Source organism: Lissotriton helveticus, chromosome 1_2 (genome assembly GCF_964261635.1).
Source record: "Lissotriton helveticus chromosome 1_2, aLisHel1.1, whole genome shotgun sequence".
NCBI classification, from domain to species: Eukaryota; Metazoa; Chordata; class Amphibia; order Caudata; family Salamandridae; genus Lissotriton; species Lissotriton helveticus.
Window position 1 is genome coordinate 6,897,308 of NC_136058.1, and position 16,386 is coordinate 6,913,693.

A 16,386-nucleotide genomic window follows, 5' to 3' on the forward strand; every position below is an offset into this window, starting at 1 on the left:
ATGCCAAGTGACAATCAGGTAATCAAAAATACAAAGCGATGCAAGGTCTCTGATCCAACACCCATAAAGTTCAGGTGAACTTGGCCATAAGGATGGTTTTCACCTCTTTCTTGAAGAATGCAGTGGAGGAGATAGGCCTGGTTTCAGGAGGGAGTGCATTCCAGATCCTGGGTGCCATTCCTGAGAAGGAGCGTTTGTATGTTTTTTCCTTCCGGAATCTACGAGGCTTCAGGAGTAGACTTTTTGTGCTTCTGTTGGATCTCGAACCTCCTGATAAAGACAACTTTTGAGCGAGGTAGTTGGGTGCCTTGTGGTGCACGGCCGAGTGTGTCATAACGGCAATTTTTAGCTGTATTCTGGCTTCAAAAGGCAGCCATTTCAGGGATTTTAAGTCTGGGGATATATGCGAGTGTTTTCTTGAGCCAGTAATGAGTCTCGCCATTTTAAGGCCCTTACGCTGGCTCATAGAGCCCTGCATGGTCTAGGCCCTGTCTATCTCCAGAGAAGTTTTTCCTTCTACGCTCCTCGCAGAAATCTCCGCTCTACCACCCAGCGCCTGACTGCCCCGTTTCCGCAGGGTTCGGCTAGGGGGTAGTTCTCTTTCTGTTAAGGCGGCGGAGGCCTGGAATGCCCTTCCTCTGGAGCTGCGCAACATTCAGGACACCATGCTATTTAAGAAACAGTTGAATACCTTCCTTTTTAACCAACCCATCTAAATACGCTGCTCTGCTGTTATGGTTCACCATCCGCGCCGGGACACTCTTGAGTATCAGTGCATGATATAAATGTTTAATAACATAACATAACATAACTTAGTCATGTTCGCCCCCTAGGGGGCGCTATTCTCAAAATGTATAAACTAAGTGAGTCTGCGCAGGAGAACACTCAAATTATTTTTTCAAAATAGTGAAGTAGAGTAAAATTAAAATGCATGCGCAGAATCTCACTAGAGTGGTTTGAATTCGGTAGTTTGTAGTAGGGGAGCGCTCAAATGAATGCAGAGACAAACTTGTCTATTGTGATCTAATTAACTCCGAATCTTTCTAATGCAGACGTTTCTGACCCCTCTTATGAGCAAATTACCCAACTTACCTTCAGAATGGAATTATCTTGTCTTGTATTTTTTGTGTCATAGCCCTCAAGTAAACATCGGCGAGTGGTATTTCCAGATCCAGCAAACTCGGCCAAGTTCAAATCTGCAAAACCCAGCTAATGGAAAGCAAAAAAAGAAAGGGCAGATCAGACAGCTACTCAAATACATGTGACTCAAAACAAATATTTATGATTTTGCCTTTCAACAGCAACACAATAAAGCAACTCACCTTAAAGCCAATGTGATAAAAATCACTTTATGCACTACATCAATTTAGGAAATTGCACTGCCACCAGTAGACGTCTATATGCACATGAAGACTATTTTGCAGTAGTAAGACTCACACCTGTAGTAGGAGGCAGATCCACTGTAGAAATCTGTCCCTATGGCCTAGTAGCACCAATCTGTTAATTTGTCTACAGAGCCAAAAAGCCCCTGGTAGCACCTTTTGAATGAAGACCAAATAAGGTAGGCTCCTAATTCCTGAAACATATATATCTCTTTGGAGCCAGATTACTCAGGTTTTATTCTGATCGGGCTAATAGAGTCTGGCAATAATCCTTGCAATTTTAAATGAGGAATCCTAATGCATGTAAAAATGTCAGTATAGATCCCCCTTAGAGAACTTAGGAACATTTTTGTTGATGGCCTGGTAAACACTTTAGTTGAGGTACCTGGCATATAAAAGTGGAATCTTGCACCTCTGATGCAAAGTCTAAAAGGATTGATTTGTCAATGCAAAGGTCCAGCATGAATGGGAATTGAGGCTGGCAAGCCCATGTAGCCACTATAGCTGTGAACGGGAACTCAGGGAATGTCAACTCTTCCTTGCTGCTCTTGCCACAGGAGGAATGAATGTAATCATTCCCACCCTGAGAAGGGTTTAGACCATGGAGATTGGAAAATAGTAAAAACACAAGATACAAATGTGTCTACGGCTATGCTACTGCAACTTTATGTTCAGAGATTTTAGCTAACCATATAATGACCACTGTTAACACGGTTAACATTGGAAACATTCTCCAAGCACTTCCATACAGGCTAGATAGGTTTTTATGGCTCAACAAATAAAAGAGTTTCTCTTAGTAACAAAATCACCAAAGTACTGTGCTTTTTTGAATTAGCTAAAAAATCACCATGCTTTTTTGAATTAGCTAAAAAATCAGCAATCTAAAATTGTAAGTTTCAGTCAATTTTCTCATCAGTGAATCATTAAAGAAAGATTTTTAACGTATAGGTCCAATTGTTTAAAATAAATTGCATAATCCATTCCTCTGATTCTCTAAACAGGAACAAAGTGTGAGAATTTGGTGGTGAGCTATAGGCTACCATATTGCAAATGTAAAAGAGGCACAAGCAGTCTTTGCTGTGGCTCAGCATAATCAGCGTGGTGGCCCTGTCTAAGGAGGTTCTGGTGGTATAGTAGACACTGGGCTCGGCCCACTTTATTTCCCCCCATATTGCATGCTCCAGGAGCTAATGTTGTTAGAAAGTCAGTGGAATACTTGGATTTTACATTCCTGCGAGCCATACGGTTTGATGTGTCTTCATCAAAGACTGTCATAAAAGATAGATGCTCACTCTAAGGATAAGTTTACTTTTGTTCTGTGTTAAAATGGATACAAGAAAAAGTGCTTGTGATGCCATCCTGGTTTTGCACCAGATTTTGGTGGTGAATGCATTCAAAGGTATCTCTATCTTGTCTATAGTGCTAATTAAGTCTTTAGGGTTCTGGAACGTTTTGGTATTGGACAAAGAGCCAATCAGTATAGTGATGCTTCCCCCGCCCAAAGTTTGGTTGCTCCCAAAAGTCAGTGTTTTAAAACATGAAGGTGAGAAGATACAATCACTTCAAGAGAAGAGTGGGTGTTCCCTTATTGCTCAACAGCAACCAAATGAATGTTTCAGGTTCTTTGTGAACAGATTGGGGATTTCATCTGGACCCACTGCTCCTGAAGATCTCATTTTTTTAATAAATCCACATTTGTAAAGATAATATTCCACATTTGTAAAGCGCAAACAATCACCCATAAGGGTCTCCAGGAGCTGGGGGCCGTCGGGAAGATTAAGCAAGCTATTGCCCAGAGTCACATGGTGCTGGGCTAATCTGCCACCGGCCCCGGGAATCGAACCGTGATGACCAGATTCCAGTCCAAATCCAAATCCAACCACATCATTCATTGAATGTACAACGTTGACTAAGGGAGTTTCAAGGGAGTCAGGTGCAGCAGTACTGATAGAATTAGAATTTGCAGAGTAGTGATCTACCAGGTGAATTTCCATTCCTCTTCTTTAATAGGAACAGGGAGGGATTTCACTCTTGTGCCGCAGCAATCAGCGATAATTTCCCAAAACCTTATGAGTTATTTTTTTAGGCCGCCTCTTTTAACTGCACCCCTGCGCCGTCTTCCTTTATTTGTTTTAAGGAGCATTTTGTCCTCTGTCTTTTCCTCTTTAATACATTTATTAGATTACTTAAATCAATAGAATAATTCAGGAACTGGGCCCATATCAATTTATTTATTTTCCTATTTAAGGTAAGCATTGGATTAAAATATGATCTCCGTTTAGCTAGAGCATGCAATGATTTACATAATGTAGCCAAAGAGCCTACATAATGGGAAAAGGCTTCAAGTAAATCAAATTGAGGAGAGTCACGCTCAGCTATTACTTAGTGCTGCTGATCTTTTATCCAAGCTGTTAAATTCGCTTTTAATTTAGCGTTCACTTGAGTGTTCCAGTGATTTCTACCATTGGTTGTATTGAACCCAACTGAACTGCTTTTAAAATTCCAGGGACCTACCTTATCACCAACAAGATTACATTTGGAGCAAATCAATGAATAATCGCTAAAATCAGTTCCCAAAACCTCCATACTTACGAGATTACAAAAGAACTCTGCAGACACAATAAGACACTCTGGATCATCAGTTGGGGCCTTATGCGTAACATTTGCTGGAATATCACTTTCTAATCTCCCATTTGCAATTATAAGTTCTAAGCTTCTCAGACCTTCAAGTAGAGTAGCTCCTCTTATCTGTCCTACTTTTGTTCGGAAATTGGGAAGTTGGGATACTTACAGCTTTATTTTTTTCATTGTTAGAAAATACCCTCATACTGCGAGAAGAGTCTTAAGAATTCAAATCTCCAACTAACATTAAAAACCTGCAATCTTCCCTTTCTAAGGTTGAGGATATAAAAACGAATAGGTCTTTTAATAAATAAGTAGAATATGAATCAGGGGGTAAACAAACATTTACGATCAACATGGAATTTGGATGATCCTGGACATCCCTAAGATCCAGCTTAATCGCCTGAATCAAGTTGGAGGCATGCGAGAATTCTTTGTGAAACCACCTAAGATTTGTAGGTCGGCCCAGAACTATATAATCTTCAGTGGACCAATCCTTTGTGATCCAAGTCTCTTGTAGACAGATAATATCTGCACTCTGCTCTTTTAAAAATAAGAGTTTAATATTGTTAGCGCTTAGGCCAGCTGCATTCCACGATATCGCAGTAATAACCTTGCTAGGAAGAAATCCCACATTTTAAGCCTAGGGATCTAATTTTGTTAATAGTGCCTGCTACCCAACTCCATTTCTTATCTTCCTCATCTGTGCAAGGTTCATACGGAGTCTTTTTCTCTGTGAGTATCAAAACCCTACTTTTTTTTCAAAGGGAGAACTGCAGTAAATACTCTCTCTCCGAATGGGGTATGCCCCTTATGGAGACTTCTGAACAAGTGTTAGATTGCTGTTTTTGGGCCACTATTTTTTTAAGGCTAACTCCTCTTCAGGTATGAAAACGTTGATACCACAACAGCATAATTTATAACGTTGTAACATTATCAGATGGGAGATTTAAACTCAAAAGCACGGGTGCACCACACCACAATACAAAATTCCAATGGAACAATTTATAAGTCCAAATCCAAAAGATAACGAAAGCAAGGCTCTTCAGTTTTGATCTCTTTATTCCAATACATGGTAGGGAAAACAGTACAGCCGACGCGTTTCGTCCCAGTGTGGGACTTCTTAAGGACGAAGTATAAGAAATTCCTTGTATCTCCATGAATAGCAGAAGCTATGCAAAATGTGCAGCACAAGAAGAAATGGAATCATCCATCAAGATATGTCAGCGATGATTAGGCGCCCTCTAGTGTGGAAACACCAATAGTAAGTCAGTAACACAATATGTGACATTCAACCTTCATGGAGATTGTCAGGACGTAACTTCATATAGGTGCTGCATAAATACTGATATCAACAGGGTCGTGATATGCTAGTCCTCGATGGAGTCCCGTGGCGTTGACGTTTCTGGATGCAGTGCCTTTGATCGTGACTAGCATATCACGACCCTGTTGACCTCGCCTTATGGGGCCCTGTCTTCTGAAGCAATGTGTTGATTTGTAACACTATTTAGATTGAATTTTGGATTACCTACCTCACGCAGTCTTCATCATCTCTGAAGCTTATTCTCGGGACTCCAGTGATACATTCTGTGGAACCATCCGGTAGTCCAAGCTGGACGCCGTTTTATTTATGCTCTGAATTAAAGTAAAGTAAAGTAAAGTCCACATATGTAAAGCGCACAATCACCCGTAAGGGTCTCTAGGCGCTGGGGGGCCGTCGGAAAGATTAAGTGAGCTATTGCCCAGAGTCACATGGTGCTGGGCTAACCTGCCGCCGGAGCCGGGGATCGAACCGTGGTCCCCAGATTCCAGCGTCAGTCGCCCTGGCCGCGGCGCCACACCTCTTCCCGCAATTATTGATATCAGTATTTACAGCACCTATATGAAATTACGTCCTGAAAATACCAATATAGAATAACAAAGATTTTTGATGATTTTCTAAAGGTCACACCAGAAAACAGCAGCGAACACTTAGCAGTACACTGTAGTAGCCATAACACACAGTTCAAGTAATTTTCACATCAACCATTTTCTGAACACTCTTGCTGGAGGATGAGCAGCCAGGGTAGATCGACTCAAAGAAACAGCAGTCTCTGTTTTCAACAGGCCGAAATTCAACCACAAAGGCATGCAGATTTAGCAATGTAATATTTATTGAGCTAGGCAGCAATCTGCACCGACTCTGAGCCCATCAGTGCTCTGCTCGGATAGCAGAGGACCATTTAGGCTCTAATGACAATGTCAGCTTCCATAACACAAATGAAAATCAATAATACGTAAGTATTGAACATGGAATACAAATAGTATTCAAAGAATATTTGATAGAATCAAATGTATTTGAAGGAGTCCTTGTTTAACCATGAGCACTCTGCGGTGCTGGCAAACTTTTATTTAAAATATCAGATTTGAACACATCAATCAGTTCAATTGGGAATAAAACCTATATGTTCTACATTATATTCAACTCCCAGAAGAAATAAGCACTGACAAAAGCCAATATGTCTCACCTAAATGAGGCATTTGCTTGGTCAATAGTTTTAGTCTTGTTATACAGCACTGCAGTTGTATTATTTTATCAGTTGCTCTGATCACATTTATATTCGTACACTCAGTGCTTCAGAGGCACAGCTTTTAATTTTTTGCAATAGTGTGTTTAATACTGGTACGTCAGTTTCTGGTTAATGGGTCTGACTAACAAGTGTGAGAGTAGAAAGGGGAGAGGCCACATGTGGGGAAGGAACAGATTAGGCACATTACGCAATAGCAACAGATATGCACCTAGAGGATAAAAATGGTCACAGATATGCACGAAGGGGATAAAAAGGAGAGCTGCAGAAATAGTGCAAATATTTGCTTTGCAGAATTTGACAGGGTTACATATTTGATAAACAGACAGGGACAGTATACTCTAACCGCAGGTCTCTTTAGGATGGAAATCACAGCGTCAACCAGACACCAGTTGCAGCTTTCCACGTAGCTCTATACAGCTTTAAACATTCTTCGATATCCATACTGACATTTAAACTGTACATATTTTGTAAATAAATACTGGTTACAAGGCAGTGTCATGTAGAGTGCATTTACTGCCTCAAATTAAATTCAAACAAAACAGAAGTCTTACTTTTTGGTAGAGTTATATCCTTCTGGTCCACAGAATGGTGGCCGGCACAGCTGGGCACCCTTCCCATTTTAGCCACCAAGGTCTATAATCTTGGTGTCATTTTATACACTACTCTATCTTTCTCCCATCATGTGAAGATGCTTACCTCATCTACCTTCTTCACTCTGAAAATTCTGAGGAAAATCTTTCCGGTTATACCACCAGAATTACAGAAAACAGTGACGGGAGCACTGGTTCTGTCTAAGCTCGATTATTGTAACTGGCTTCTGGTTTGGATAAACAGGACAGTACTGGTGAAACTGCAGGTACTCCAAAACTCTGCAGCTCGGTTGCTCTTTGGCATATCCATATATTCATCAGCCAAACATGCCCTCAACACTCTTCACTGGCATCGCCTTCAAAGCACTACATAATCTAGGCCCCGTCCATTTGACGGATCACTTCCAATGGTATACTTCATCGCGTACCCTTTGGTCCACCTCGCTGAAGCTGGTGAAAGTACCAAACCTCCGACTCCAGAGATGGGGCGGAAAAAGCTTTATAAGCATCACAACTAAATGGAGGAACCAGCTACCAATAAAGTTAAAAATTTCACCGGACCTGCTATCCTTCAGAAAAGGCCTAAAGACCTGGCTATATACTTCATAGCCTCACTCCCAGTCCCCGAGCCCTCAGCCAAAGGTGCGCTCGTATGTTTAGTTGTCAAGCGCCTAGATACCCTAGGATACTAGTGCGCTATATAAATAAATAAATACATTTACTGAAGAGAAGAGCGATTCCTTTTCTTTGATTCTCAATCCACAATAACGCAACTCTCTAAAGAGTTCTCTGAAAGGTAAAGATCACTCTCGAATCCACTGTATAATGTGTTAGACCAGGACAAAACATCCCATCTGAACTACTCGCCTCTTCCTTTCTCCGGTCGGAGGTGGGCGTTTGACAGTGAGCACCACGTGGAGGTAACTCCTCACAGCACACCCGCTGTACCAAGTACAAGAGCCGTAATTGGCAGGGACTCCTGCAGTATGACAACCAGCATATTCAAGAGTAGTTAAGACTCAAGTTGTGTGTATACGGTTTCTCAAAGCTTCCACAGTGCAGTAAAGAATCTCTAGGTTGACATCAGGGAGGGCGATTTAGGGAGAGTTGACACTTCATCCAACTGCCAGACTTCTGAATGCACACGAGGTGGGCATGCTCAAATAATGATGTATGAAATGCATGCCTTTAATACTGCTATGTTACAAATGGAAAGAATTGTCAGCCTGACATCAGCGTATTATTCAAATGGAAGCGAAGCTCCAAAGCTCGTGTATGTAAGTGAGTTACTGCTTAAGAACTTAAACTTTCTCTCCACTGCCACAAATGGTGCAAAACTGATACGGCTGAGGTGTCTCTCCCATTCCAGTCGTGTAGGGGTGTCACTAACCAAAGGTGGCAATGCCATTTTGCATTTCTTTCTCATGATTTATGGCACCCAAGATAAAGCAATTTGACCCAACCTCCCCAGTAGGGGCAATTAGTGGCCAACAGATGAGGGTGTAAATCAGGGAGTCGTCTTACCAAGATACTAAAAGAGTTGGAAAAATTAAAAAGAGCTTCTTTAGATGTTGCACCATTAAGGGGTTGATACTTCAATTGAATACAAAATAATCATAAAGGAGACCATTTAGAAAAAGATTGTAATTCAAGGTCACTGAATTGGCAATCTGCAATTTGAGAAACAAGGGAGCAGCGATGTGACTGAGAATGTGTGGATTAAACGTGAAATAGCAGAATGACTAGGGTGAGACTTAAGAAATGTAAGCAGAGGTAAGCAGAGGTAGAATGGAACCCTATAAAGTGTCCTTACAAAAGACAATTCGATACACAGAAAGGAAGTTAGTTCCTGGCTGCATCCAAAGAGAAGCGACGGTCTTGGGTGCAGTGGATGATGATGAGTGGATATAGTGAACTAGCATACAAAAGGCAGCTTCTGAAGATTTCTTTCTAATTTACTCTTCTTCCTCATATTTAACCATCCCCTTTAATTAGAGGGTCACAAAGGTTTTTACAGAACGAAAAGCAAACATGCATTAAATTAATACAGTACACACTAGAGTTAGTATAAGGGATTTTAAGTTAGATGACTAAAGCCATCTCAATTGACACAGCGTTGAACTTGAATTTTATAAGAGAGGAAATGGGCTACTCAGGGAAGAGAAACATAGAATTTTGTGGAAATAAAGATAATGGAGATAATGCAGCCCGCCAAATAAATGTGACGATTTAGCCAACAGCCAGATCATGTCACAGGTACTACATACTGTAGGAATTCAGAGCAGACCGTAGAGGAATAGTACAGACTTCTATGATTAAAGACTACACCGAAAACTATTCTAACACATCATGGGCAAAGGTCAGATAGAATTATTTGGGGATTGGCAGAACCTAAAGAGAGAACAGTTCTTCACATCAAAGCCAGACGTGCAAATAACAGGTGCTTTTCCTCAGTGATGTCAAGTTATTGTCTGAAAATTTTGAAAATAACACATTTTGAAAATAACATCTTAAAATAACACATCCCAATTAATAATTCTAAAATATGTGCTTTGAAAAAATAACACTTCCTAAAGTGCTCGCCCTCCAAATATTTTGAAGTACAAACAGTGTAAAGGGGTCAAGGGACTGTGTGCGTACAGTATAAGGCATAGGGACTAAAGGGAGTTGGTTTATGACATAGCGTTAAAGGTACAAGGTAATGGTCTGGCATACATGGGTTAAGGACATAGGGACTTAGATCAATGGATAAGAGTGTAGCCTGTGTGAATACAGAGTTAAGGGAGAAGGATTAATGTTCAGAGGGTAAGGGAACAGGTTACGGGTAACAGGCTTGTGGTTTTAGATTAATGGTATAGGGCTACGGGATAGGGTTAAAGATAAAGAGGTTAATGATAGGAGGTTAGGGGTACAGGATTAAAGGGAGTAGCGTTAAGCATTTTGTGATATAGGACTGGCATTAAAAGTATGAGATTAAATATCTATGGCTAAGGGTTAGGGATCTGGAATACAACGGTTATGGGCAAACGGTTACGGGTATGAGGCTAAGGGTAAAGGGTATAGAAGTTACAGGTTTGGGGTTAAAGGGACTGGATCTGGGCTATGGTACAGCATTAAGCATTTGTGATATAGGGCTTAAGGTTCGCCTATAGACATTGACAGCATAGTGTTAAAGGTATATGGCTAAGGGATTAGGGGTTAAGTCATATGATTATGGTTAAGATTAAAGGGCTAAAGTTATGAGGGTTTGGTTTAAGGGGTTGGGGATTTGGTGTTAAGCAGCTGGAGTTGAGGGGTAACCCCAATGATTAGATTTGTTTAGTATCCCAGTCGGTAACATGATTGATGTAATGTGTGTTGTGGATTTCCAATTATTTTTAGACTATCTGTTCAAATTAAAAATAATTTGAAGTATTGCTTTTCTCAGTAACACTAAAGTATATCAAAAAGTATACAAAAAGTGATGGATGGAATGCTTAAATTAACAGTCGAGTATGGCCCGACACTGGTCCCTTGCATGCTGTCCCTGGAACCAAGCAGGCTGAAGAGACTTAACTAGGAAGAATCCAATGCTAGGGTGATTGTGTTCCGGTTCAGGGAGGACCTGTCCTGGCATTTCGGGTTAGACTGTTTCCAATGGAGCAAGGTCAAGAGAATTTCCACGTGGCTGGGCCCAAGCTGAGGAGGCATAGTGTGGAAAGTAAAGATGGAATGAGATGCAGGCCAGTGGCTGAGATTCAAGCAGTCCATCCCCCACTTTATATATACTTTAGTTTCTCAGTAACACAGCACTTAAGTTCTATAGAGAACACTGCAATTTTGAAGTGATGCAATTAGAAACCATGAAAACGAATTCATGCTATTAGTCAGCAACAAAAATCCGGTGCTGCTTACACATTTACCTGGTCTGCTTTACATCTAAATAATACATTGTCATATCGGTTATGCATGGACTTAATCCGTCTTAAATAATGCCACTTCTTCATCATAAAACATAATTAAAATATTATTGCATTCTGAAAATACGGTACAAATATGGCTGTACCTTGTTAATTTAATTTCTTGGGCAGGCAGATTGTGAACAACAAACTGCAGTTGGTGAAGAGACCACGTGTGTTCACAGAAGAGGACTAAACCTAACATGCAATGAAGATTCTGGTCACACATGAAAGATCTTAATCTACGGAAGTGGTTAGCTAGCAAACGCTCAAATCTTAGCTGCAGACCTACAGGAAGTAGGCTGGCAAAGCATTTGCAAGTTAACATGCTGTACTGCATACCACTGCCTACCTTATCACCAACCAAAGGAAAGTCAACACATTGACGTTTATCTTAAAACTTTATGCTGGGCTCTCCTGATCAACGAGATCCAAATGATGCAATATACAAAGGTACCTACATGAAACAAGCATTGGTAAAGCATGGGTTTCGCCTACGTAATGAATAAAGAACTGCTTTTATAAAACATTGTCCGGGAGAAGGACCGAGCTACCTGGCAGATAAGAGGGGAGTGGAGACGATACGGCGCAGTGTCTAAAGTTGCTGACTCGAGAGCTGGGGACCCCGGTTTGACTTTCCGCGGCAGAGCCACGTAACATCCTGTGATTCTATGCAAATCACTTAACCTCTCCGGGTAATAAATTGGGATAAATTGTTATAAAATTATGCTGCCAGAGTAAAAGCCAAAACTTTATGAAAATAAAGTTCCACCAAAGCGGATGTTAACAGTGTTTCAGCAGCGTGAAACTGATAAGAGGAACAGACGAGGAACAATCATTGGTAAATGCAGGAAAATTTGCTACGGCCAATAGAAATGGAGGAAAGGTAAGTGGCATGCACAGGAATCAATGAGAAACCAGGAAAGAGGGGAGGTGGGATTTACGTCCTTATTAAGTTTATAATAAAATCAATACATTTCTCAAGCACAGAGCAAGTTCTGTACAGGGGAAACCAAAATTATAGATTATCTCGCAAACTAGCTTAAAATCTCTTTCAGCTTCCTAACAACCAGCATCTTATTCATACATAGGCTGGAAACTGAAAATGGAACACTCTTTATATGCCCGTGCCCAAGCTCCTGTGATATGCAGTCCTCTATCGTAGACGGCCTTCTTTCCATACGTCTCATTAATGTACAAAAAACCGTCTCCACCAACTTACTGCAGCCTAATGGTTGACTCTTCCCTGTTTCTGAACACTCTTCACAGTTATCAATTGCCATTTGTTTAACACCACTAGGCAATATAGGGATCTCAACTATCTTTGTTCTCTATTCTCTCAATTACAAACAACAAAAAATACCACATACCTCTTTAAAATCTTCCGCTTCCTCTGGACTATTTTATCCTTATCGTCCTCAAAATCTGGCCTCGAGAATGGGATAAAACTCCCACCATGCTGTATGACCAATGATTTATGGAGAGGGTATACAGCTTCCATTTGTTTTCTTCTTAACATTTTGCTCAGTACCTCTTGCTTAGCATCCCTGGGTCTTTCAACTTAACCATATTGCTCAAAAGCAATTTTCCAATTAAAAGCATGACTTTGCATGTGGGTTGGAACTCGCACTTCTCTCTCACACTGTGCTTCTGATCCTTTTAAACTAAATCTACAAATACGTCATCTACCAATCACTGCTCATAGGTGCACAACACCCTATGAAGCCATCTTCTCAAGGTTTTATCATCACACCACTATTGTACTGCTATTTAATAAAACACTGCAAAAAGAAAACTTGCAACTCTATCTGGACTTACATTACAGATGGAATGAAACGTTTTCTGAAAGGCTTACTGATTTTTCAATGGCAGTGTACTGTAGTTATTGTGACTATTCATAGTAAACTAGCTATTTGATTAGTTTGGTGCAAAATGCATACTGAAGAGGCTGTTGGGACATTAGTTCATTCACTGAGGGAGATGACCTTAAATACAAGGGAACATTTTTACTTTCATGTTCAGAATTCATGAGTGCACTTAATGCAACCCTTAACTTGGCAAAGAAAGGAACACTTTTTCAGATCAGATTCCTGTGCAGTGGAACATGTTTATCCATTGAGAATGCTTTCTGTGTGCAGCTATAGAGGGTGGAAGGGAGCAAGCCTTTTTGACAATCTTTCTTAACTACCCTGTCAATAATCTGAACCACCTGATGTGGTTGCCTAGGTACTCCTGATGAATGTTTCTGTTAATGGGACAGGCGTTTCATTTAGTCTTTGTGCCTGTACCAGGCTGATAGATAGAAGGAACTGCTGAACTTGTTACTTACCTTTGGTAACGTCTTATCTGAAAAAGACATGATCTAACCGCAGATTCCTTACCTTTAATTTTCCCAGGCGTCAGACTAGATCTGAAAGATTTTTCTTCAAGCAATACCCCTGCACAGCAGTAGGTAGCGTCAGTAGGCACCGTGTGACTTTGTCAGTGTCGTCCACGCTGGAAGCAACACATATGTCATCGATATTGGTGCCACCTCGGCAAGTTGATGTCAGTTACTTTTTCACGAACTTCCACACCAGAAGATAGGAGCCATGAAGTGTACTGACATTGGTGTGTTTGAAAACTAGTGTCCTGAATGGGATCAGCCCTGACTAGAAACATATCATATGCGTCACGGCCCACTATGAACCGGCATAGCTATAGGTGTTTACGTCATACTCCGACATTCCCAATATCCGAGGTTATACACAATAGACCGATGCGTAAATCTTCTTCGATATGCACGATCATTGATAACTTCTATTATCAATTTTCAAGTCACCACCTATTCGCCTCGTTACAATTTATTTTTTTAACTTTCTTTTTTAGTTTTTTGCTTATTCAAACAACCAACCTTACAGCATATAATAGTACATTGGCATCTTGCGCATGATCTCAGAGGCATACAGGGCAATTTTTCAGATTGAGCTACATTATAATTGACAACGAGACTACATTATGAACATCACGTTAGTGCGTTTTAATTGCCAGGGAGTATTCATTAAACTCAATCACTATTTTTAATTTTCTAGTCACCACCATTTCGCCACTGAACCATCGTGCCTTGAAAAGCTTTCGCCTTCTTAAATATTGTTTCACTGCTGGGGGTTATACCCAGTATACAGAAGCCAGGACTCCTTGTAATGGTCAGACATAGATGCCATGAATATAGAAAACATCCGGGGCTACCCTTTCTATTTTTACATTTAGTTTTATTTTTCATTTTTCTTTATAATATTTTTTAAGTTACCAACATTCCGCCTCGGCACTACCGTGCCTTACCATGTTTTCGCTTTCCCAACAATGAATCCATCACCAAGTGGGTGTACAGCCACGCACCGATCACAGAACTGTATGTGGTGATGAGACTGGGAGCAATCACCAGTGATGTCTGCCACATATCCTGTTTTCCGGCAGGAAAACGTGTGTACCGTATTTAACAACCACTGCGAGTGCCGTCTTCTTGTTACTCTACAAGTGGAGACGGACTCACGCAGTTTCCTCATTTTGCTCCTGCATCTTTGCTCAAGCAGACACGTGCGGCCTTCTCCGGTTATTCTTGAAATATCTTCAGAGCAGGTAAGAGCCACTAGAAGCCACTGCCTTTGTATCAGGCCATGCACGCCGTACGTACTAGCACTTACCCTTGCTTTTCCCTCCTTTTTAGGTCTCGCCCTGGAATTCGCATCCGAAGGATGCGTCCAGGGCTGGAGACTTAAAGCTGTCCGATGCCGGGGAATGAGGGACAAAAAACTGTCACGAGCTTTAGCAGGCGGATTTGGCTGCGCGAACGCGCACGTTCCGTCCTGCGCCGTGCACTTCCCTCCCATACTCCCAGCAAGTTAGGCTAACGCGCATGCATGCACACGCATTTACACTTACACGCAGGCACCCAGACAGGCAACCCCCCACAGTCACACACACACACACGCATACACACAGACTCCAAGACACATACACACACACACGCACGCACGCTCACACACATACACAGCCCGCCGCCGCACGCGCGCGCACACATGCCCCCCCCAACAAGGCGAAGCCCCACTCACCGGCTTCCTCGGCTCTCACCGGCAGCAGGACTCTTCCTTCCTTCTTCGGCACCGGGGCGCAGGGTAGGCTCCTGCCTGCTCCGGTGCTCAAAACAATCGCGGCTCTTCCGTGGGAGGCGGGGTAGGCTCCCGCCCTCCTACTTCCTGTTTCCGGTTGTCCCGCCCGGCCTGCCTGACTTCCTGGTCGCATGCCGGCGGCGGACTGCAGCACGCGCCATGCTTGTTCCAAGGAGAGGCCGGCGGCTTGAGCAGGGGGATGGGCAGTTTGGTGTTTGCGTGGTATAGGAAGGTGAGAGCCCAGCAGGAGGACGACAACTTGGAGTTTGTTCTCATTTCATTATATTTAATTACACCCCACACTCACCACGTACTGGCGCCCCTTGCACTCACATGCTACCTCTACACTCGCACATTAAGCGCGCATAGCCTCCCCCCTCCCAAGTTGAGGACACCCACGCTCACTTTAGTGCCTGGATGTAGGTTTTTCGGCGGGGATACGGAGGGTGGGTGAGGGTTTTCAGTGGGTTTATGTGTTGCAATAGCAGTCTGTTACGGTGTGCCTAACCCCCTGTAATAATGTCACATTATTGAATGTGAGAACATCAGATATCTCATTTACTTGTTCTTGTAAGCAGGAAATTAAACACTGTGCCATCCTGAAATGTAAGTTCCTCGATTGTGAGTATTTGGTGCTTTTTGATGTTTATCACCATGGCAGTGCTTGTTGTATTCACATGCAGCTTGTTACAACTCGCTTGCTGACTGATCTATTCCCTTTGCGAAACGCTGCAGAGAAGGCAATCGGTCTAACTTCCATTTAAGAACCTGGTGGTAAAGGGCGGTCATGTGGGATAGCAGACTAACAGCAGCGAATGGCCTTGTCGATCCTTCTCGATCCCGGGTCCAAGAAATTCACGGAGCACAAGTTCTCGGTCTCGTGAGTGGGTTGATAGACGGATAATGAATGCCATCTGTGTGAGCTGCTACATTCAGGCGGGGTGCGTTAATCCTGTGGGGGGTGCCTGTGTTCGCGCCCCCGCCCCCACACTCCTCTTCTGCCCCCACTCTCCGGGACGCAGCCCCCAGACTTGTGTAAAAGCAGAAAGTCTGTCCAAGTCACAAGTGCGTAGCGCACGTGGCAGCCATTTACTGACACTGCCAGCAGGATAGTTCGGTGGGTTCGTGTGCCTGCC

At 42.3% G+C, this 16,386-nt stretch overlaps 1 protein-coding gene across 1 annotated transcript in view; it reads right to left on the bottom strand.

Moving 5' to 3' along the window:
- Positions 1 to 16,386, bottom strand: part of EEIG2 (EEIG family member 2) — a 494,462-nt gene that overhangs the window by 266,443 nt on the left and 211,633 nt on the right. Inside the window, exon 4 of the mRNA XM_078668430.1 lies at positions 1,093 to 1,209. Coding sequence (XP_078524556.1) covers positions 1,093 to 1,209 — 117 coding nt within the window. The remainder of the gene's footprint in view (positions 1 to 1,092; positions 1,210 to 16,386) is intronic.